Raw genomic sequence first — 24745 nt, 5'->3', positions numbered from 1 at the left:
AAACCACTATATAGGTCGTCTGTGCAAGCAGCTTATTATGACCCATATTTACGTTTTTGGAAAAGGAGGTTGTGCTTTGACAATGGGATTCTCAGTGGAGCACTAAACCCAAAATCCAGCGAGCGTATTCCAAAAAAAAAACCTGAAAAGGTAGCACATCTCAAGTCTTCAAGTCAAGGAGGACAAAATGCTCACAATTATTTATTTATTTGGCTCAGTGAGGTGCAACATTGTGCTAAATGAATAAGCGAAATGTGAGTATTTCCCATCAGGTTCACAGTGTGGTCCCATCTGCTCCTGTGTCCCGGTGAATGTCAGCGATACAAAGTCAGCCTTCACTCTCTTCACAACAAAGAAATTCAACAATGCATGTGCGGTTTGAGGTCACGTCGCCTGAAGTCGTCCATGTGTTTGCAGGAACATTTTTAGCCTTCAAAATAAAAGCATGAACAAGAAAGTGACAGATGCCTCAGGGCCGCCTCTGTTAACAGCTGAGTGTTCATGAATTTACATGTTTAAAAAAAAAAGAATAATAATGAAATTATTCCATCCAGGTGAAATATCGTTTTTAAGAAACCAGAATGAAATGATGCATATTTAAAGTCTATGAAATGTATGAAAAGAATATAACGTGGCCTGAGAAAGAAGTTGTGTCCCTATTTGTGAATCAAAGATGTGAATCTTTTGCAATCAATATATGACAATGAAAGTAATATATAGCACAGAAAATAATGGAAAATAAAGGGATATATCACTTGTATTTTAAAGTGTTTATTCTACATCAGTCAGCTGGTGGAAATGTTTACAGAGTTTGATAAGGAAACTGATTTCCACTCAGTAGTAGAGAGAACAAAATTAGCATCTGTTATTTGATCTGATGTACAATGACAACTGTGACATTACTTGAGGAAAAGTGAAATATCCCTTTAATGTGGGTGGAAACCAGGGTCTCTCAACTGTTAGAAAGCATTTCATTTTTTATTTTATATCCAGAGTATTGATATATATAAAGATGGCCGATAAAAGTGAAGTCAAAACATCTGGATCGCCCCCTGGTGGCTGGCTGCAGTACAGGTCATTAACCCCGACTATATATATTTTGGCTTCACGTTTGTACAGCGGGAGAAAGTGGAGACACATCGTCCATCTTTATATACAGTCTCAGATTGATAGAACTATTTATTGTCTTGATAATTACTGTAAAGAAAACTCAAGCAGCTTGTTTGCTTTTTCTTTCAGTTTTTCTCTTCACATTCTGTGCGAACGTACAAAAGCTGAAGGCGTGAAATCAGTCTGTCAGAAGTCATCCACTTCTAAAGCCGTGCTCACACAGGATTAGTTTTACTCGGAACCTCATATTTAAGTACAGCTAGAGAGCATCTGTGTATCTGCTGCAAATGTGTAGGGGAGACCGGGGGCAAATATAACACAATCTAGTTACCACTAGAACAGCTGCCTGTTCTTCTGCAGAAAAAACAAACTTTGCATTGATATGATGCCCAACATCTGAAAGAATATAAACCATATAAAACTAACGTTATTAGATACTACAGGAGTAATGTGATTACTTTATCCCTGCTCTCCCCTATTCATGTTTGTAACACATGCAGAAAGTGGACAAAAACACTCTGAAAGTTTGATGTTACACAGTCACAGGGATAATATCAGTAAATTCAAGTAAAATAGAGATTTCACTTATCTGATGTAAATGTGCTGCACGAAACACAGACTGGTGATTTCTGTATCACATGAGGTCCTCTGGTAATACTGGTCCTGTGCGAATACTGGAGCGTTTTTTAGTACAGTGTTGAACCTTAAATATCGTTTGATGCAGAAGCTCTTTCTGTCGTCCCTCTGTGATCAGATCACCTGCCAAACTGGATGTAAGCTGATCTGGTTCAGTGTGAAGCAGCACTTTTACACAAGAACAACAACAACAAAATGCCTCTGCAGCATGTTAAACAATTTCCGTCCGGAACGGTTATAAAAATGTGAATTTATCTAAGCCATGTTTTAAGGATGACTTTCGAAGGTTTTTACTTTTTGTGGCACACCACAAATAACCCAAATATTTGACGTTATTCCAAGATCAGTTCCACAAAAAGTGAAGAACAACTCCTGTGTTCATTTCTGTATTTCAACCAATAATGAAGATCCCTTTGCAAGTTTTATCTCGTGCTGTTTTTCCCTCCTGATAACAGAAAAATCGATTGAAATAGTTTCATCTGCACAGACCCCTGGTTGGTGTATTTTATGAAGAGCACAGTTACTTGTGTACAGTGTATAACTGCAGTATGTTGTTAAAATCATACCATATCATAATCGGACAAGTGCTTATTTGTGACGATTTTTCGTTACCATTTTACAGTTTTCAAACCTCGCTCCCCTTAAAAGCTGAAGTCTAATTTAACCTCGAATGTTGGGAGTTTTAAATGTTCTATAACTTAAGAAATATGTATATTCTGACTCTAGAAATGGATCCAGTGAATTTGATTTGGAGAAACGGGCCCCACTCATAATTTAAAAGTTGCTGCTTTGTGTGCTTCAGGAGGCCAGTGATTCTGCATGTTATTTAGTGTGTGACGCTGTAAAGGTCTGATGCCTTGTTCCTGTACATACTGAGGAGCTGTATACTGTGTGTAACGATGAAGCTGATTTTTAAGTCTGATTTTGTTAAAATGTGACCAATAAACTTTCTGTTTTGCTGTTGTTTTTAATCCAGAGTGTCTGACTGCTATCTGGTCCTGAAAACTAATCTGCATTTAATCAGGTTCAGCAGGTGAGAAAAACATCTGGATCTGCAGCTGAGGTCAGGCAGCAGGGCAGCCTGCTGGTTGGTGTAAACATCCGGTCACAAAGAGGCTGCAGTCTCAAAACCTCCATCAGTGATGTTTCCTATTAAAGTTCTTTCTCAGAAAGACACTGTCAAGACTTGCTGACTGCTTGCATTTGACTTTATAAGATAAGATAAGATAATTAATTTTAATTTGGATTGCATGAGTACAAGCAGCAAAGATTCACAAGATGATCACAGCATGAAGATATTATTGCACAAAAGATGACTTTACAGTGAAAAAATAAGAATATTGCACGGGATAATTGCAAAATATAAGGAAGTTGTGATGCCATATATAATAAGCATATGTGATGTGCAGCAACAGAGTGAGAGAATATCTACAAATATTAGTAAATGTGCTCTACAACCTGAGAAAAAGCCTAATCTTCCTAAACTGACGCCACATTTCTATTTTTCAACTTTCATCCTCTGTCTGTAACATTCTGGATTTTGTCATGATTATTTCCTGTTTTATTTTGAAGTACATACCTCTTTTGTTATTGCAGTTTCCTGTGTTTTCCCGCCCTTCATCAGCCACACCTGCTGCCAGTTGCTCACCTGCCCCTGATTATCCCCATAGGCATCCCTGTGCATATATACTCAGCTGTTCCTCATGTCTGCTGCCAGGATGTCTGTGTTCCACTGTGTTCATAGTGTTTGATTCTCTGTTTTTATGGACTTTGGTTGGTTTTTTTTTTCAGATTTATGGATTTTTACTAGTGTCCTGTCTGTTTTGTATGCTAGCATGCATGTTTGCATGCTAGCAGCTGTGTGATTTCTACAGAAATTTGAATTTAGATTTGTTGACGAGTCCTAAAAGCAAGAAAACAGTAAAAATGAAGCACTATTTATTAAAACTGGCACATTAAACATTGTCCAAACAAATACTGAATGTATTTAAGAACCATTTGAAGCCATTTATCACATTCTTCAACGACCAAATCATATTTTAAATACCACCATTATTTTTTGGTAGTTGTGCTCCAGTCTGGATGAGACCATTTTGTGCATTAGCATCATGTATGTGGGCTCAGTATCGTATTCCATTAGATTTCACAAGCCTTTGCCTTCAACAGAGCGAGCAGGATCACACAGCGTCTGCTAGCAAACAATGTCATAATGGTTTGCAGAGGGTGGCTAATGTTAGCAGAGCTAGCAGCAGTGTGCAGGATGGATTAAATGCAGAGAATTAATGTGACTGTATAATTGTACTCTGTATGATTGTATGATCGCAGTAACTCTGAAACAGTTTCAGGACAATCCATCCAATAGCTGTTGAGATGTTTCATTCGAAGCCACAAAGTCGACCTCATGGCGGTGCTGGAGGAGAAGTCAGTGGTTCACCAAAGTCTTAAGGATTCATCCTCTGGGGAGCATGAACGTTGGCACATAATTTTGTGTTCATCTATTGAATAATTGTTGAGATAATTCAGTTTAAATAAAGCAGTGCTGCTAGCACATCAGATAATATTGAAATAGATGAGGGATGCAGGTTCATGCTATTCTAGAAACTCCTTGTTAGTAGGAGCAGGTTATTTAATGAGAATGTGCACCATCAGCATTTCTATTAGTCCATACTGTTGATGTTAGAAACATAATTCATGTTTACATCCTCTCCTCATGGGGCTTTGGGTGTAGCATTAGTGTAAACTGAGGTGACCTCAGTCCCACACTGAGATGTGAATGGTTGAGTGATGTCATCGTAGGCAGACGTCCTGTAACTGACCTCAAACCAGTCAAACCTCGAGTGTGTCCGTGTCTCAGCTGCAGAGCGGACGAGTCTCATGTGACGAGTCAACAAGAGATTTATTATCTGAGACCTGCTGCCACTTTTGTTTGTGTGATCAGTGTGTGTGTGTGTGTGTGTGTGTGTGTGAGTGAGAGAGAGAGAGAGAGAGAGAGAGAGACTGTAAAAGAACTGTCTTACACAGTTTTCACTGTTTTTGTTCATTTGCATGTGTATGTGTGAGTGTTAGTTTCTCTTCACTGCTGGGTTTTAAGTTAGTTTGTGGAGTTAATCCATGACAACATTAAAGTGTGTTTGAGGATAACAATAATCCAGCTGGACCTAAAACACACACACACACACACACACACACACACACACACACAGCTGGAGGATAATACAGGTAGCCTTCTATCCATCTGTCAGATCCATCTGTCAGTCTTCTCTCTTTTAGTCTTGTCTCAGTATTTCTCTGCCAGTCTGTCGGCTTGTTTTGTTTTTTTTCCTCCTGTTTTCTCTGCTTCCTCTGTCTGCTTCCCTTTTTTTCTTTATTTAATCTTCTCTGTCTTTGTTTTGTTTTCTTTTTAGGATATAAAGTTGTTGAAATACAGAAATCAAAGTTCTGACATTTTAGAATCCATGGATTGAATCAAGGATCTTTGTTGCTATGGATTCATCACTGCAACTTGTGGCTGATACACAGCTGCTGCTTTGCAGCGGCTGAGCAACTAGTTATCAGAGTGATCAGCTCTAGCAACAACCTGGCAACACGGTTGCATTAGCATTAAATCTCTGTACTCTAATCACTGCAGGACTACCTTTAATTTAGTTTGTAGTCCCTGGTAGGGATGCATCTGAATCTGAATACATCCTAAAAGCACAAATAATGCAATCAAGTCGTAAAAAAACATCAACAGTAGAACTCACAGCTGTGTTTTAATAGTGAAAGTAAGAGCATTTCCAGACACAATGTGAGGAGAACTCAAGGAATTGGGACTAAACAGCTGTGTAGTCTTAAGAAAACCACTTATCAGTGAGGCTGATCAGAAAAAAAGACTTCAGTTTTCTAGGGAGCATAAAGATTGGAAAAGTCATGTGGTCTGATGAGTCCAGATTTACCCTGTTCCAGAGTGATGGGGGCATCAGGGTACGAAGAGAGGTGGATGAAGTGATGCTCCCATCATGCCTAGTGCCTACAGTACCAACCTGTGGGGGCAGTGCTATGATCTGGGGTTGCTTCAGTCGCTCAGGTCGAGGTTCAGCAACGTTATGAGTCCAAAAACTGAGTTCAGTTCACTACCTGAATATACTGAATGAACAGGTTTTTACATCAATGTTTTTTTTCTTCCCTGGTGACTCGGACATATTCCAAGATGACAATGTCAGGATCAAATTGTGAAAGAGTGTTTCAGGGAGCATGAGACATCATTTTCACACATGCATTATCCACCACAGAGTCCAGACCTGAACCCCACTGAGAATCTTTGAGATGTTCTGGAGAAGACTTTACACAGCGGTCCGACTCTCCATCATCAATACAAGATCTTGGAGAAAAATTAATGCAACTCTGGATGGAAATAAATGTTGTGACACTGCATGAGTTTATTGAAACAATGCCATGGTGAATACAGGCTGTAATTAAGACTAAACAAAATATTAGTGTGTGATTTTCTTTTGGCCAGGCTGTGTATTTCCTCTGTTCAAATTATTATCCGGAAGAATTCAGCTTCATGATTACCTCGACACTGGTTGCATCTGCCTTCATCAGTCACTGATTTAATGCAACATTATTCTGTTCAACTGAATGATATTTTTAAATACCCTCCAGTGGCTCCAGACAGCTCATAAAACTTAGTTTACTTAGAAATAAAGTAATAAATATGAATGTAGGCAATGAATATTACGTTAGAAAATAAAACATTTACCTGATTTAACATGACTTCCTGTATAAAACACATTCTTTTCTGGCCCTCTACTCATATACAGACACAGAGACACACAATAATATAAAAGGAAAAACAGAGCAGAAAATAAATATTAAAATATTACAGACATATATCCAAAGTGATAAAATGGGTTGTCAGTATGTCAGATTCTGCAAAGCCCACAGCAAGCACCCAGTAATTCCTTCACAATTACAACCTCAAACATGTGATCAGTTTTTTATCCTGATATATTTATAATACTTGTATACTGAGCAACTGATTTTCATATGACTGACTGTTCCTGCTGTGTAGATTAAATTTTTTTTTAGATTTAAAAAAAAAAAATCCTTTTTTTCCTTCTCAAAGTCTTTCTCTCTGTGTCTCCCTCTCATTATTATCACTGTCAGTCCTTTGGCAGATTTGGATTCGAAACATTCGCCTGCATGTCCCCCTTTGTCTCTGTTTGTCTCCCTCCCTCTGAGCCTGATTATTTTTCTTTGAGGCTGGTCCGGTGTCACAGAAATCCACAGTCATGGTGACTCACAATTGTCGCAGAATGATGTTTTCCACAAGACAAAATGAGAGCCTCACTTCTCTTTCTGCCCACGGAGGAAAATTAGGTGCAACCACCTGCTGAAAGTCAGTGAAATATGTTTTTTTTTAAGCTCTCACAGACATGCAGGCATGCCTCTGGCAGAACCGCTAATTAAATCTAACAAGAAACACGTCAGGTGAATCTCACTGAGCTGTTATTTACATCCCCTTCGCTGCCACTCACCTCTCATTCCCTGAGATTGTTTATGCAGTCATATAAATTCAAATTCTCTGGTGTTTTACAACGTCCTGAAGCATAAAAAGATGTTAATGAATAAAGAAACGGAGTCTGAATAAAGAGGCAGGGGAAGCTGTGTGCTGACTCCCTGAAGACAAACGAGTCAAGAGTCAGAAACAGTTTAGGGAAGAGCACAAAGCAAATTAATATTTTAGTCTGCAGGTTTAAAAAGAATAGCTGAGAGCAAAATATCACATTCATCTGAATTCTATTAAATAAATAATGAAGCACAAAACAGGAAGAAGCAGAGACAGAGATTGGATTTGTTTTCAGCAGACTACACACTGATTGCTCCTGTATGTTCCTAACATGTCCACAATAATAAAGTTAATGTTTGTGTTTAGCAGATGTGTTTATCTTGGTTTAGCCTGTTAGCATGCTAACATTTGCTAAATAGCACCAAACACAAAGTTCAGCTGAGGATAATGTGAATTAATTTAGGTTTTATATTATGTTATATGATTATGGTGAAGTAATGCATCCTTTTATGGATGTTACTTAAGCAATACGTTTAAACTTTGCTAAAAGGGTCACAAAGAGCTTTAATAAATATTTTCTTGGCTCACTTTGGGCCCTTTAGTACCAACTGAGCATCATTTAAACACCACAGCCTACCTGAGTATTGTTGCTGACCATGTCCATCCCTTTATGACCACAGTGTACCCATCTACTGATGACTACTTCCAGCAGGATAACACACCATGTCACAAAGCTCAAATCATCTCAAACTGGTTTCTTGAACATGACAGTGAGTTCACTGTTCTCCAGTGTTCTCCACGGTCACCAGATCTCAGTCCAACAGAGAACCTTTGGGATATGGTGGAACAGGAGATTCACATCATGGAGGTTCAGCCGACAAATGTGCAGCAACTGTGTGATGCTGTCATGTCAACATGGACCAAAATCTCTGAGGAATGTTTCCAGAACCTTGTTGAATCTATGACATGAAGAATTAAAGCAGTTCTGAAGGCAAAAGGGGGTCCAACCCGGTACTAGCAAGGTGGACCTGATGAAGTGGTGAGTGCATAGTTAAGTGAAGCTTATTCAGCATCCTTTGATGGGTGTTACTTGATGGCTGCATGTTTCCACAATAAGGGTCAGCGTCTTTGTAAATGAGGCAGTGAAGCCAAATATTCTTGTTTAGGAACAGAATTACTTGAAAGCTAACTGAACTGATGTTATGGGCACTAGTGCAGATATTTTTAATGTCACGTCTCACACCTTTCTAATACATTTCTCTTATGTTCTCTCACATAACTAAAGTGTAAACAACAGTTGATGTCAAATTAAAAAAGAGAGAATTAAGGATCTCTGGTTTGAGGTAAAACAGAGTTGATTTATATTTCTGTATCACATGGACCTAAAGATTTAAGTAGCTTTTTAACTCTGCCACTTCCCTCTTTTCAGACCCTGATGAAAAACTTCTGCTTCACACTGAGTGCTTTTTTTTTTTTTTTCTGCTCTATAGCGTCTGAGAGGGAGCACCGCTGTGACCGCAGCATCAACTACCTGTGGTGTCTGCTGCTATATTTACCCCTCAGCACGCCCTCGGCCAAATAAAGAGAATTGGAAATGGCTGTTTGTCACCTGCCTGCAGGGATGATAACAGCTTGTTGAGCTGAAAGTAATGAGAAGAGACATATAAATGAAACAAAGTTAGAAAGACAGAAGGAGACAGACGGATAATTTGGAGGAAGAGAGAAAAATAAAGGATGTAAAACACTTAAAAAAAAAACGGCTGGTTAAAGGGGGATGAAGCAGCGCTCGTCCCTCTTTGTGTGAGGAAGAAATAAAGGAGAACAAAAGACAAATTTAGAGAATTAAGGTCGAGGTCAGAGAGCGAACAAGAGAAAAGACGGACGGAGTTAAGAGACAAAAGCACAGAGGAGATCTGAAGAACATTAGAGAACACGAGTGGAGAACAAAGAGTGACGTGAAGTTGAGGAGAAAGTGGATGAAGACAGGAAGACAAAAGAAGGATGAATAACATCAGAGGAACGTTAGAGAACAGAACACTCTTACAAATGAAGGTTCCAGAGGGGTTCTTCCTGAAGGGCTTAGGTTCTACCTGAGGTACCCTTTTTAAGAAAAAGTGTGTTAAGGGTTCTTTGTAAGACTAAGCATTCCATCAGGAACCCTTTTCATCCAAAGAACCCTTTTTGGAAGAAAGAGTTCTTCAAGGAGTGGATTATAAAAAGGTTCTCGGTAGAACCCCCTGAGTGGATTCTTGTTGGTACTCTTAGAAAGTGGAAAGGTTCTGGATAGAAGCTCCAGAGGGGTTCTGCGTGAACCCTTTCATCCATGGTTCTAGATATTAAGCTTTATGTTGGGTTCTAGGTTAAGGTCTCTGAAAGGATTCCAAGTGATACTTTTCTAAAAGATTCTAACAGGAACCAAAAGGAAAAAAACAGAAGCTAGCACTTTAATTTCTAAGAGTGGAGAATTAGAGGGAAAGAGAGTGAGAAGAAAGAGATGGAAGAGATGAGAGGCAGCGAGGAGAGGAGAGGAGAGGAGAGGAGAGGAGAGGAGAGGAGAGGAGAGGAGAGGAGAAAAGATGGGGATCAAAAAAATAAATTGGGATGGAGAAGGACAGAAAGATAGAAGAGAGGAGGAAGAAATGGAAGATAACAGAGGTGGAGGAAAATAATGATGGGAATAGAGGAGAGACAACAGAGAAGATAAAGAGAAGAGAGATGGAGGAGAAAAATCAAAAGGGAGAAGAAAATAATAGATTAGAAAGATTAAGAGAAGCAAAAGATGAAAAGTGGAAACAACAGAGAAAAGGAACAAGAGGAGAAAAGATGTGGATGGAGGAGGTGAGGGAACTAATTTAAGGGAGACAGAGGAGAGGGGGGGATGGGTGAGGAGAGGAAAATGAAGACTGCAGATGGAGGAGAAGAGATGGAGACTAAAAAACAGATGTAGGTGGAGGAGGAGACAGGGAGGAGGAAAATAAAGGAGGAAAAAAGAGAGGTGGATGATAGAGAGAGAAGAGAACTGTGGAGGACAGGAGGAGCATCTTCTCCACCCTCAGTGATCAGAATGACAATGAGGCTACAGAGCTGACATATAGGCTGTACTGTGACACACACACACACACACACACACACACACACACACACACACACACACACACACACACACACACACACATTAACATAAGCATTGCAAATGCACGCTGGCTGATGTTCACACATACAGAACCTTCATGCAGACGTAAAGATCACCACACACAGCCGCCGCTGACATCATCAGACCTCGACACACTGCTGCACGTCTGAGTCTTAAAGGGCAAATCCACCAAAATCTAAGAAAAGATGAAAATATTTCCTGTCACCATCTTTGTCTGAACTGAGAAAAAGAGTTGCCACTCGAGGAAACCGGTCTAAAATCTTTTTTTAAAAAATCTTTAAATCAGTTTATTTTTTAAAATTATCATTATTATTTTCCATAAACCCACTAAAATATGCACAAGGATTCGCTGAATTAATGCCCCACCCAGCGAGCACGCTAAGTGGCATGAATCAAACACACCCAGTGGCAGAGTCAGCTTGTCTGAGGGGCAGGGGTGCAAAAATAAGGGCACCAGCATAGAAAGTGGTGACGCACTTTAACTCACTTTGTCCAGTAGGAACCCTACATGTAACTTACCCACATTTTGACAATTGGAAGGGCACCTTTGAGGGCACTAGAATAACATCTGAGAAGTCACTTAACCACAGGAAGAGCACTTTAAAGGGTGCTTTATCATGTTTTATCTACCATAGGGGCTACCAGTCCAGCAGTGAACACACCCTACGCTGTGTGAGGTGACATGATTTTCTGCATTGCTGAAGATTTACCTGAAAACAACAAAGATATGCAGCATGTCCACGTCCATGACAATGAGAAACAGCAGAAAATCAGCATTGCCTTTCCTTTGCTTAAAGGGCTGTTGCTCTCAAAAAAGTCTGTGCAAGGTTTTCAGGGGTTACTAGGGTGTTATCACAGTATACCACGACAATAAACTAAACTACACCACTGCATTATATGACAAAAATACTCCTTCTGAACGCACCTTCATAAAATCATGTCAGCTCAATGATGTTTTACCTGCAAGACACCATTGTTCTTTAAAGTTGAAATCAGTTCAGTGCAGGACTTCACCTCCTCCGTCCTCAGGCAGTTCGACCCCCCACAGAGTGTGAACACTGAATTTTCTGCACAACACATTTGCAGGAAAAAAAAAAAAAAAAAAAAAACACTCAACAGCAACAACACAGGCACAAATGTAAAGTCTGACATTTTTATTAAGAGTTTTTTGGCATGAAATATTTCACCAACCAAGTCGTTTAATCAACAATCCAAACAAAGACAAATGTAAAGAACAACAGTTTCATGTTTTCTAATGTATCCACAACAGAAAGACATTTTTTATGAATAAATTATAACTACAAGATGCAGTTAAATGGGATGATAAGAATTCTCTTTCTTCTATCATTTAGAAAGTAGAGGAAAGACCTGCTAACGCACCCTACAGGCTGCTGACATGTTACCTCACAGCTTCAGAATATGTCTAGTTCAAAATAATAAAGCACACACGTTTGTTAATATGCTGGTAAACATATGAGTTTAGGATGAATGAGTGTGAGTGTCTATCAGTTTTTTTTTAAGTTGCAGTCCAAAATAAATCAGCTTTTCTTCTAATGTTGGTTTAACATCAACTATATCTTTAACTGATAACTGAGTGGCCGATTTCAGCTCACACGATAACACCAATTTTACATCAAGAGTCGGGTGCTTCTACATCAGTTATATGCAAGAGTTATACGTTAGTTATATGAACTGAACAACTGGAAAACAAACCCCTCGTTCTCAAAAACAGGAGAAAATAAAAAGGCAAACATTTTTATTCCGGGGCCACAAAACCAGATCAAACCCAACAACCCTGGAGGAGGTGAAGATGAGAACTTTCCCCACCTTCGACTCCTATTGGCTAGAGGACAGGATGAAGCAAACAGGAAGTAGAAAAGCAGGTAGCACTGCTGGGTACTACATGAACATGTCGTCATATCCAGGCGGGGGCATGTGGTCTGGATCCGGCCTTAAAAAAAACATACACACACACAGACACAAAATAATGTCATATTTTCAGTGGTTCACTTTTCTCACTCTTTTCAATGGTGAGGAAGCAAAGACGCCAAAAGCCCCAGTCTGGACGTTACAGCCAACAACAACAACAACAACAACAACAACAACAACAACAACAACAACAACAACATCAAACGCTGAGTGATGGAAGTGTATCAGAGTGGCTGAGCAGAGCTGCGTCTACCACAGCAGGGTGGAGGATCACACAGAGTTAGAAGCCTGTTTCGTTACCACAGCAACCGACGCAGATGGACTGGTGATGTCTGGACACACAAATCCAAACTGCTCACTTACAAATGACAGCGCACTCAGTCTGTCTTAAAGATCTGATCTGAGGAACAAATATGATTTGCCTGCAGTCTGAGCAAATCCAAAAACTCAATTTGTCGATGCACATATGAGAATGAGGATTTTGTTCTAAGACTCGAAAACTGTCAACGGATCCTTTAAGAGGACAGACAGAGAGGTGTGTGTGTGTGTGTGTGTGTGTGTTTGTCTCACCCTGGTCTGCGTCGCCCGATTGGTCCAAACGGGTCGAAGCGAGCCCCCGGGGGAACAGCGCCGGGAGGCAGAATGTCTGGTATGCCGCTGGATGGGTCAAAACCAGAGCGAGGATACCCCGACCTCAACGGGTCGACTATCATCCCGCCACCGCCGCGAGACCTGAGGGGCGGGTGCAAGAAGAGAGTGAAAGAGAGGACGGACATAAGAGAAGGAAAAAGTCTACTGTATCGTTTATTTCACTTACTTTTTTCTCCCTTAATTTCAGTTTAATTGGTGTTTTATTATCCAAACCAGTTTTATTTGATGAAGGGAGCAAAAAAAGTGTTAATTTTTCAGCTGTTTTCAAGGATGTCAAATGAATTTTATTTTGACATATAAATACATAAAGTATAAAACACAATGGGCCTCAAGCTGGAAGCTCTATTTGAACAAATTTTCTCTTATTTTTGTCTGTATTCATAATTTGTTCTTATTTTGTCAGAAAGACAGATCAGGCTAATAAATACTTAAAGAGGAGCTTTTTTGGTGTGCGGATCTCTGTCTGTATCCAGCACCTGTCCCATTGGGTCTTTTTAATTATATTTTCACATATCTTTTTAACACCCATTGATTTCTGGGATTTCACGATGTTTTCCTGTTTCTGAGGTAAGAGAAAATTTTGGTTGAGAACACACTTACCAAGATAAGAGAAAAACATCTTGTTTTCACTGTCTGTAAATTGACTGTCCCAGGCAAAGAAAACACATTTAAAATGGTTTAAATATTCAGAATTATGATTTATAATATTTATTATGATTCATATCTATTTATTATAATATAATTACAGTTTAAATATTTTTATTTCTCTTTATTTTCACTGAATAATATTCAGGGTTTCTCCTGAGTTCAGTGCTTGTTGTTAAAGAAAGAGAATCTATTTTATTGGCCAAGTATGTTTACACATACAAGGTCATTCTGAAGTCTTCACACATCTACTTCCTGCTTCACAGATGTGTTTATCTATTTTATATCACCATAAAACCAATAGTTTAAGGCTTTAGACTGGTTGGTTGGACAAAACAAGTAATTTGAAAATGTCTGGAGCCTAAAAAACCCATCAACATAATAAAAATAAAATATAATTTGTTCATTTACAAGAAGTTAAAGCAGTTTTTGTGAGTTAATCGTGTCCAAACAATCAAACTAGTGCAGGACACTTCAGTGGGGAAGCCCTATTGGAAAGCAATAAAAAAAAAGCTTAAGTTGAGGTTAAGACTAAACACAGACTCAGTGCTGCTCGATCGATTCTGTTTGGTATTTTCTCCACCGTGTCCATCCTGGTGCTCTGATGTTTGTGGTGAAGAGCTTCACGTTTATATCTGGCAGACGGAGTCTGGACCAGAGCCAGTAATCCTCTGCTGTCTGTCTGTTACTGCGCAGACTGACTGTTCATCCCCAAAATCCCAGATTAGAACAAAAGCACACACTGATGCTTCAATTTATATCTGACAACGACTTCCATAAAAATCGTTTATAGCATTTATTATTACGAGAGAGGGAGACAGAGAGAGAGAGAGAGAGAGAGAGAGAGAGAGAGAGAGAGAGAGAGAGAGAGAGAGAGAGAGAGAGAGAGAGAGAGAGAGAGAGAGAGACACTCACTCACCCAAAGGGATCCAGATCTGCTCCTCCAGCAGCGAACGGAGGAATCATGGGGTCGGGCCTAAAACACACAAACATGACAACACATTAACCTTCTCTCATCGTATACAGAAATTTATTACACAGTGATTTATACAGCAAAATTGCTACTAATATCTTAACTTTCTCAAATGTGAGTATTTGCTGATTTTCTCTATTTTGTAACATTGTAAACTGGATATCTTTGGGTTTGGATTGTTGGTTGGACAAAATAATCAATTTAAGACTCTTGAAAAAGTTCTGGGAAATTTTGAAGGGCATTTTTCACTATATTTTTTAACAGTTTCTACACAGAGGAGATCATACGGGAACGCTGTGGAGTTAATCGTGCTGCAGCTCGTTGGCTTAAATGAATCCAGCGAATTGTAATATTCAAGACATGAGGGCAGAAAACACCAGTTTTCTGTTGTAGCTGAAGAAATAGATAAATGTGAGGTTTGTATCTGCACAGAGAACGTTGAGCGTGTACTGTTGGGATGTAAAAAGCATCATGTTGAAAGAGAAAGATTTAAGGCTCGTGTTACAGAAACTGGAGGAGGATTTGTTGGACATGGAGTATAAGTACAGTGAGGTAGGGAGGATTTTAAGTCCGTATCTTAAAGTAGCAATCTCTCTTTCCATTTCAATTAATGTCTGTTGAGTCACCATCTATCACCGAATTAAATTAGACAATGGTGACTGAGTCTATGGCACACCGATACAAAATAAATATACACAATACACACAAACATCTTCAAAAAAACAAAAAAACATCTTCATATGGTGCAAAAAAGTCACACCAAAGTCACTTTAACATGTTTTTAAATTAAAATAAGAATAATGATGTAAAAATGATCATTACCTCTAAAACTGGAAATCATGTTGCAATTGCAATATCAGTCTAAATAATCACAATTCGTTAAGCCCTAGGTGACGCTGCAGGAAAAAATGCAGTACTACGTTCAGTAATCTCAACAAACAGATCCTGCTGCTGCTTCACAATAAAAGCATTCAACTGGTGAAATACAAATTGGCTTTTATTATGAAGTAGTCACAGGAAATGCAATTTGTTTATCCTTAGCTCACCAATATTGCTCTACAAACGGTCATTTCTGGTGTAGGAGCCAAATACGTAGTTGAAATAATCCAGAGGTTAATTCGTAGTTCACTGTTTGAACACTGGGTGTCGCTGTAACACTGTCATGCTCAGGTGTAAAGGTAGGAGGGTTACTGTTGTCGACAGGTGTTTGACCCGCAAGGGCAAAGGGTTTTTTACCGCTGTGGCGCTTAAGTGTTTGTCACGCCATCCACTGAGCGTTTTGGTCTTTTTTTGGAACAAAAATGGACGTTGTTCATGTTTTTGCATGGAAGAAATAAAAGTGTTTTATGCTACAACAAAGAAAAACCAGTGGATTCAATGAAGAAGCAACACAGCGTACGGTAATCAAACTAAAAGCAAAGCGCGTCAGCCTCAGAGGCTAATTAATAGGCGAGCTCCTACGTCCGACATTTTTGACGGCGGATCGGAGCTGTCAGATGAAGAGCTGCAGGAGACACACAGGATTCAAAATGAACGGTTTTGTCCATCAGCTAAATGGTTAGCGATGTTCAGATTTTACCGGCTGCTCAATAGATTACCACTGAGGTTTTTTTTTTTTGGCTGGTGAATAAAGCAAATCTACCAGCTGTTTATATACATATTTAACCAGCATGTGTCTGGTGGCTGGTGCTCATTCTGGACCCTTCCTGCAGACCTCCAACTTCTCAGCCTCTGTTTGTGGACCGTTGCTGTTCAAAGACTCATGACATGTGGGACTCATGACTTTGGGAAAACCCTGATCAATATTTTCTCACATGTTGTAGACTAAACAACTTATTGATTAATGGGGAAAACTGACAGATTTATCAACACTGATGAAAACACATATTCTGCTAATAAATCTACATAAAGTAATAATAAAGTTGCAGCACTTTGATTTGATTTTTCCTCTTTTCATCTGCATATTAGGGATGTGAAATAAGTAATCATTAATCACTGTTAAGAATTTAACTGATTAAAAGTGTGTTAATCAGTGACCTGATAAGAGTGTACACCCCATGTACTGAGGTTGTGAGTCCTTGTGGCCCTTTGCTGCAGACCCCGACCCCACTCCTCTGTCCCCCTTTCCTGTCCCCACGTCAGCTGTCCTACCAATGGAAGGCATAAAAAGACCCAAATATAATGACTAAAAAGTATTAATCAATAGTCTAGAAATGGCAGTAATTGCATTTGTTGAATAAGGAAACTTGAAAGTTTTGGCTCTTATTGATATAAATTTAATTGATTAATTGATTGTTAGCATTTTCAACTATGAGTTCAGGAAAATGTACAAAATTTGCAACCCTACATCTGCAGCATCTTTCACTCTTTGGCGACAGAATTCACACACAGATCACTAAAATTTAATTTCAGCTCAACATTATACATTACTCATCCCACTCATAATCCCAGTTATCCCATTAGTAATCCTAATTATTCAGAGTGAATCACACAGACAGGCTGGTGTCTGCTGAAAGCGAACGCTGTAGGTGAAGATTTTCTGCGTGTTTCTGAATTATCCGTCCAACCTTCACCTGTTCTGAATCATTCCTGATGTCTCTTCTGTCCGTTTCTCTTCCTCTCCACTCTCATCTTTCCAGCCTCCTCCTCCTCCTCCTCTCTGCCTGTTTCCAAGACTTTCTGCTGTCTGCAGCTCTGACTCAGTTTTTGCTTTCTCATTCATCATTCCTCGTCTCTCCGCATCTCTTTCACTTCTCTTTCTCCCACTTTCTGTCTCTTATCTGTTTTCCTTGTTTTCTGTCCCGTTTTGTCTTTTCTCTCTCTCTCTTTCTCTCTGTCAGATTGTGGTTTACTTTCTCTCCATCTGTCATTGTTTTGATCGCATCCTTATCTCCCTCCCCGCCTCTCTCTGTCTGTCTGTCTGTCTGTCTGTCTCTCCAGGGACAAGGAGGCGACAGCAGCGAGGTCGATAAAGTGCTGACATCACCTCGCATCTCATCTGATCGGGTCACAGCGAAGAGGACGGGGGAGCGAGGAGGGAAGAGGAGAGGAGGGGCAGAAGAGACGAGGAGTGAAGAGCAGAGTGATTGAATCTGTCCTGCGGCACGCACACACACACACACACACACAGACACACACACACACACACACACACACACACACACACACACACACACACACACACACACACAGGCCGAGCTCTGCCCTCATTCACTCTCTGCTGTTGTAGTCCACTAGCAGCTCGTCTGTCTAGACTTCCTACAAAGAACAAACTCAGCACATCCAAAGCCTGTGTGTGTGCGATGGTTGTGTATTTGTGAGTTGTGTCTGTGTGGGTTACACACAGGAGCCTATTTTAAAGCCTTCATTTGACGACAACAGAGTGGAAATACGTCTGAGTCTATTTATTGATCGCATACAGGTGCTCTTGGGATGCTTCAGGTATTCTGTCCTTAGCCTTCCTGCGAACGACTTGCTGCATGTCCAAAACGCAGTCTCAACAAAAATAATAATAATTATAATAATAAAAAATTCAAGTCTCCTTTAAAAACAATGCAAGGCACACTGCAGGGTTTATGCAAAATTAATATTAATATTAAAGACCATCGGCCTTTGCAGTCTGTGTGCTTGCTCAGCACCTCCACCTTCTTCTGCAGCTCCTGATTGGCCGCTGCCTGTGCTTTCAGTTTGGAGGCCAGCTCGAGTTTGGAGCTGGTCTTTTCCTCCAGCTGCCTCTTTATGTCCTCCAGCGCTTGTCTGCAGTCTGGTTTCTGCCTCCTCTCCATCTCCACATCCTGCTCCAGGGCTTTGTTTTCAGATTTCCACCAGCTTCAGGTCCTTGGAGACTCTGTCGTGAAACTGATGGCAGACCTCCAACAGTACTTTCTTGAGGAGGTCAGTCTGGAGCTTCTCAGCCTAAATCTGGCTTTGTGCCTCTTTCAAGTCCTTGAGGAGCTGCTCTTTGGTTTTGGTAGTGTTGTCAGACTTGTCCGGGGACTCAGCTGAAAGACCTCTGAGCCTCTCCACCTCCTGTTCCAGCTGGATCCTTAAGCTGCTCTCCTCCTGCAGCTTCTTCTCTGCCTCCTTCAGCTTGGTCCTGTCAATCAGACACTGCTGAAGTGTCTCTCCAACAACCTTGTGTCTCAGACGGTGTCTGTGAAGTGTCCAAGTGTTTGTTTGAAGTCAGGTTGTTGAGTTCTGGGTTTATAGTCAAATAACTGGCTTTGATGATGTCACTGGTTTTGTTGATGTCACATTCCAGAATTCTTTCTCCCTTTGTTTGTTTTTGCCAACATTCTATGAGGGGTAGAACTAAAAAAAACATGGCGGTGGTAAAAATGAATGTTAAGCGATAAACAGAGGGGTACAAATGCATGTGAAATTTAAAATGAAGTGCGGTGAGTAAGGTGCACTTTCACGCTTTTGGATCACATGACATCACAAAATGTTTTTCAGCTGTACCACCATTGTTGATCCTAGATGATATTTTAGGAGATATTTACACAGAAGTTTGGCGATGCAAGATAGATTTTTGGCATGAAGACAAAGACAGACAGACTGTCGTCACCTACCAGTGTGGCTGTGTTCCTTGGCGAGGATGTCTGTTGGGGATGCGGAGGGGGTCACTGTCCTCTCCTCTTCGTCTCTGCTCCTCCTCCTCCCTCCGACTTTTCATCTCCGCCTTCTGTCCCGTCTGTCTGTCCTGGGCAGGCAGCAGCTGAGTTCTCACTTTTTCTGACAAACTGTCTGAATCCTTGAACACACTGCAAAAAAAAAAAAATCCCGCTTTTAACTGAATTTGTCTAAATGAAGTTCATTAAGCCTCCCTGGCTGTTTTTGTGCAGTTGAGTCTACAATGCAAGTGTCAAGTACTTTCTAGTTGTTGGTAACGGAGCATCATGTTCTGGAAAACATTAAACTAAAGACACTCTGTCAAGAAACAGGGTTTAAGGATTAATTAAGCAATTAAACATTTTGAGTCTCTGATTTCAGCTTCTTAAATGTGAATATTTTCTGGTTTATTTACTCCACTCTGACAGTAAACTAAATATCTTTGGGTTGTGGACAAAACAAAACTTTTGATGACGTCTTTGGGAAAAACTCATCAACAATTTTTCAATATTTTCTGGCATTTTACAGACCGAGCAGTGAATATACTGAAACAGCGATCTCCTGTGTGTGGCATGTTGTGAGTGTTGAAAAGACGAAAGAACTTCGGCTCTCTCAAACTAATCTGTCATACAGTGATTTATAGTGGAATTAATGCAATCGCAGTTTCAAGCAGCTCCAAGTACTTTATCCAAAATCCAAGCTCTTTTAAAACCTTGGAAACACTACATTAAAACTCAAGCATTTTCAAGGATTTCCAGCATCTGTAAGGACCATGAAGGGAAACAGTATAAGCAAAGTGTTTCCTTAATAAAGCTCAGGAGACTCCAAACTAATCTGACCCCTGCTGATGATCATCATCAGGAAGTTTTCTGGTTAGTCATAAAGGAAGATTTTATTTAAACATCCGGTTAACTAGGTCTCACCTCTTCATCATCAGTGAACAAATGCTGGTGTTTTTCATATTTACCAATAAAATGAGCTGCTGAACCTTTAAAAAAAAAAAAAGAAAAAAGACACACCAACCTGTCAAATGTGTGCAACTGGTCAGCATCCACATGATCGCTGATGTTCACCGTCAAGTCTGAGACCTGCTGTGTGCCACAGTTCTTCACACACAAACACAAAACGGGTACACGCATTACAAAGACAGAAAAAGACAATCACAGAAACACACAAGCAATAGATCAATACCTGTTCATTTGTTTCTCAAAATAAACAGCTTTTCACAAAGGCAGAGTGGCATGTAAAAGAGACTGAAAAAGAAAACAGCGGATGATTTACTGAAGTACAAACTGAAACCTGATCCCAACATATAAGACCAATGATCATCAGGACAGATGATAACATTAGAGCCTTTAGATCTGAAAATCTTGTTTTTGCTGACCTCCAGTGGTCAGTGCAGCTTCTCATCTTGCTGCAGTCATGTAAGAGTGTATTCTCTCCATCGGAGTCTCGGAGGCCGTTTCCCGCCCGGCCCCTGATGTGATCTACAAAATCTAATAATCCAGCCCTCAAAAATTATTTTGTTTTATTTAATTATTCTTTTCTAGTTATAGTTTTGTTATTAGATAATATTTAGACAAAGCCAACAGTGCTCAGCCAGCCATTTTCATCAGGAGTATTTAAGTCCAAACCAAAGTGACAGAAGAGTAGTGTCCCGAGGACAGCTGACTAAAAATGTCTACAAACTGCTTTTTGTTGTGTGACGAAAATGACAGAAATTTTTCATTGGGCTGAAATATTGTGAATATCTTTTCATTAGTCATGTAAAACGCTGAGCAGGAGTATTGTCTTATTCGGACTGAGCGCCAAAAAAAAGAAAAAATATTTTGTGCACATGATTGTTGTCATTGTTTTAAATTGTCTAAACCACAGATGCTCCTCCTCAGGTATGTTTTTGTAGTTTTGTGCAAATATTTGTTATCCAGCACCTGCAAAGAATTAATGGATGCATATGTTCCTCCTGATGATCAACAATCCTACAGGAATAATGGCAATAATGATGAAGCATCTACTGTTTGTTGCTGTGATTGGAGCATTTTCTTTCTAATTTGTCTCATCATTCAACAATTTAAGTCGTCTGTCTTTCTGCAGCGTGGAGTGGAGTCGACTCCAACAACAGCATCAACCTACAATCCTCCACATCCACAATTTGATATGACTTTCAATTTTAAGGTTACGATTCAATTGAACTTTTTGAGTTTTTTAGCACTAATGATTACGCCATTGTTCGATCAACAGATTATTGGTTTTATGCCCTGACAACTGTCATTCACATTTACAAAGTCTACCGTAAAAAAATAATCTTCATGGTATCAAGTAAGATATAAAGGAGGGTAAGCTATATTTTGTCATCCTTACGGTGTTGTTTGTTCTTTAGACATGCATCAGATGCCACAAGCAGGCAGGGTTAGATAGAAAAAAACAAACACTGAGAAATGAGACACACCTAATCTATAAGTTCATATTGGGCACATTTCCCTGTACATGTGTCAGCCGTGCCTACCATCAGGTTGAAGATCAAAGTGGAGTCGACCACGATGGCTTTGAGCAGCAGTTGGGTGTCACTGTCTTTGGCTTTATATCGCAGACTGTACAATTCCTTGTTGCTGCTCCAGTCAGCAGGAAGCAGCTCCGACTTCTTATCGCTGCTGCGGGGCTGCAGGTGGGAGAAAGAGGGAGAGACACAGGAAGAGAAAGAGGGATCAAGAGAGTGCAAAATAACAGCGTCAGGACACTGGTCACAGGTCACAATTCCCTCATATTTCTGCCGATTTATAACTTTTTTTTTCCCCTTTTTGATATCATAACCCGTCTCTGGCACTGTACAGCTTGTACAAGCCCTCTTAAAGGCTACTGTTTTCACCTGAACAACAATACAGCTACACCAAATGTCATTTCCTGGTATGTATGTGACACAGACATGAGCTGCTTGCACCTGCTGCATCCAGTTGTCCTTAATACATCCATGTCCATAGCTTGTCCTCCTCAGTGAGTGAGAGACAGAGAGAGAGTAACATTTATTTATAGTGAATGGAGAATAGGCTACTGAGAGAAAGAAATACTCAAGCAAATTCCAGACGTCCTGGAAAAGAGAATTCCTGTTTCTTACATAAAGTTTTAAAGGAAAGGGGCACATTTTATGTAAGAGCAGCGTAACTATCATATCCTAAAAACATTTGTAAAATATTAATTTTCTCTGTTGTTGTGATCAAATTTGAGATTGGAAAACGTAAGTCTAAATGCTGTGGACTGTGGACCCATTGTGTTTGTTTACCAGATAATAAGTGTCAGTTACAGGTCATCTGCAGGCTCATTATTTTGTGATTTTTGTTATTTTCATTCTATAAAAGTCACCAATTCATTGATCATTTCTTGTTTGTTAACTTTATATTATTCAATGCTTTATACCTATTTGATTTATGGTAATACTGTTTGAGCAAATACATACCCCTCTGATCTTCATAAACTTTATTTGCTGTATAAACAATTTGTAACACTGGCAACTCCATAAAACTCTCTGTCCTGTTATTCAGAAAGCTATCATTGTTCCACAACTTTTAAAAATGTTATTTAATTAAGTAATCCATTCCTATAAATATAAATAAATGGCCAGAGCGGCATTCTCTCAGTTTGAGGTGTATTGAGGTGTATCTACAGAATACAGAAATAGATGTTTTCAAGAGCAGGGCAACTTTAGAGATTTTCAAAATGAAATCATCTTCACTTTTATTTAAATATGTTTAATTATTTCTTGATGAGTATATATAAATACATTGTATATTTTTCTTATTCTCTATTTTCCCCTTCTGCATAGTTGTTCATATACTTCTTTGTTTTTATTGCATCATTATTTTATTGATTGGTTAGGGCTTTTCTTCACATTGTGTCTTTCATTTTTCCCCTGTCTTTTTTGGTTGCATTTTCCTCAAATTATTATCCTCTCTTTTTATACAGGCATATATGGATTTTAAGCCAATTAAATTTGTGTTACGTCCCTTAGCTCGTGATGGGAAAAGGGAAGGAACATATTTATTTATTTAAAATTTTCTGTTACCATTTTGAGGTCTTAAAGTTGGCAAGAATGTCAGTGGGATGTTTTAATCTGACTGGCCCCAAGTGGCACAACACTGTTAGCTAGCTAAAGATGACATGACAGTTTTTAGAGTTCGTCATAATGTCTCTATTTTAAAACAAATGCTGGTGGTTTCTGCATCAATCTCGACAGTTCGTTAGAACAAAGTTAAAATACATTTGCATTACGAGTACAGTTCGCTACATGACGTCTGTTTACGTGCTCATTTGGGAAGCTAATCTAAACTGAGCGTGCGGCAAGTTAGCGAGAACGGAATTCCATTGAAAAACTGACTGTTTTAATATTTTCCTAAAAAGCGGGGGTCAATAACCTCTGTGAAAACAGACAACACAATCTTAGTCTCAGCAATTACGATCAATTCTTCAATTCGGCGTTTAACTAATTCACAAAGCCGCAGGTATATTGCTAGAAATTTAGTTCAGTTTCTGTTTATCCTATGACCCTCATAGTTTACAGCAGGCAGTGGTAACAGTATGTCAGGGTCGTCGGACTTGATTCATGCATAATCATTAAACATTTTTTCCAAATATATAACGTTAGTTTTAACGGTTTTGACAAATAATCACTGTAGCTTTATATGAACGGGGTTCAGTGTAGCGTTGTTTCGACAAGACATCAGATATACCTATAGTAGTTTAGTGTTAGCTTTAACATCATGTTAGATCGTTTTAGCTGGTTAATGTTTGCTAATTTAACTCACCTCGTCTCCAGATCCGATGCACCTGTATCCACTCTTTATCATGTCCCAGTGGACGAAACACACAACAGCGTCCTGTGGACAGCTGATACTGTTAGAAACGTAGGTGTATAACACCTCTAAGCCTGCCATGTTTCTTTACTCAAACGACTATAACAACATTAAGTAGGTTTCATGTCCAAGAAATGAAAACGAAAGTCCTCACTGCGTCAGGCTCCAAGCGACAACAGCCACTTCCTGCCTGTGCCTTTCAATGTAAAAGCACCAGTGAAACGTTTTGATCGACAATCGGTGCTGTCAATCCAGCTAACAAATTTCATGCAAATAAAAAGGCTAAAACTAAACGGCACCTACCTTTAAAAACAACAATACAAACAACGCGAACCGAATAATAACATAATAAAAATCAATCAATAAATAAAATTGATTTTAGATCGATAGATCCATTTTTTAAAATTAATTTGAGGTGCCACTTTCTGTATTAAAGAAGTGCATAACGCTGTTGATTCAATTTAATAGTAATTTAATAATGAGAATAAATTAATGAAACTGCATCAATAGCAGCAATAATTATGCCATTAATTATAGACTAGGTTTCATGATGACATTTTCGTTATTTATTTATTTATTTTTAACAACAAATAAAGCTTCAAAAAATGTCCGGAACCACCAGATGATCTTTTTGATTTATT

At 39.3% G+C, this 24745-nt stretch overlaps 1 protein-coding gene across 1 annotated transcript; it reads right to left on the bottom strand.

Annotated features, from left to right (window-relative positions):
• Nucleotides 1-12059: 12059 nt before the first annotated feature.
• On the bottom strand, nt 12060-24299 carry psmf1 (proteasome inhibitor subunit 1). Its single transcript, XM_084740870.1, has 7 exons — nt 24057-24299; nt 21767-21919; nt 20284-20366; nt 19221-19412; nt 14596-14652; nt 12951-13112; nt 12060-12402 (listed from the first exon to the last, which is right to left on the bottom strand). Exons 1-7 carry the CDS (start codon nt 24183-24185, stop codon nt 12351-12353), a joined length of 828 nt encoding a protein of 275 aa, XP_084596996.1. The 5' UTR covers nt 24186-24299; the 3' UTR covers nt 12060-12350.
• Between the last annotated feature and the right edge of the window lie 446 nt (nt 24300-24745).

Source organism: Lutjanus erythropterus, chromosome 2 (assembly GCF_056507025.1).
Source record: "Lutjanus erythropterus isolate fLutEry1 chromosome 2, fLutEry1.hap2, whole genome shotgun sequence".
NCBI classification, from domain to species: domain Eukaryota; kingdom Metazoa; phylum Chordata; class Actinopteri; order Lutjaniformes; family Lutjanidae; genus Lutjanus; species Lutjanus erythropterus.
This window is presented reverse-complemented; position numbering and strand designations above follow the sequence as displayed.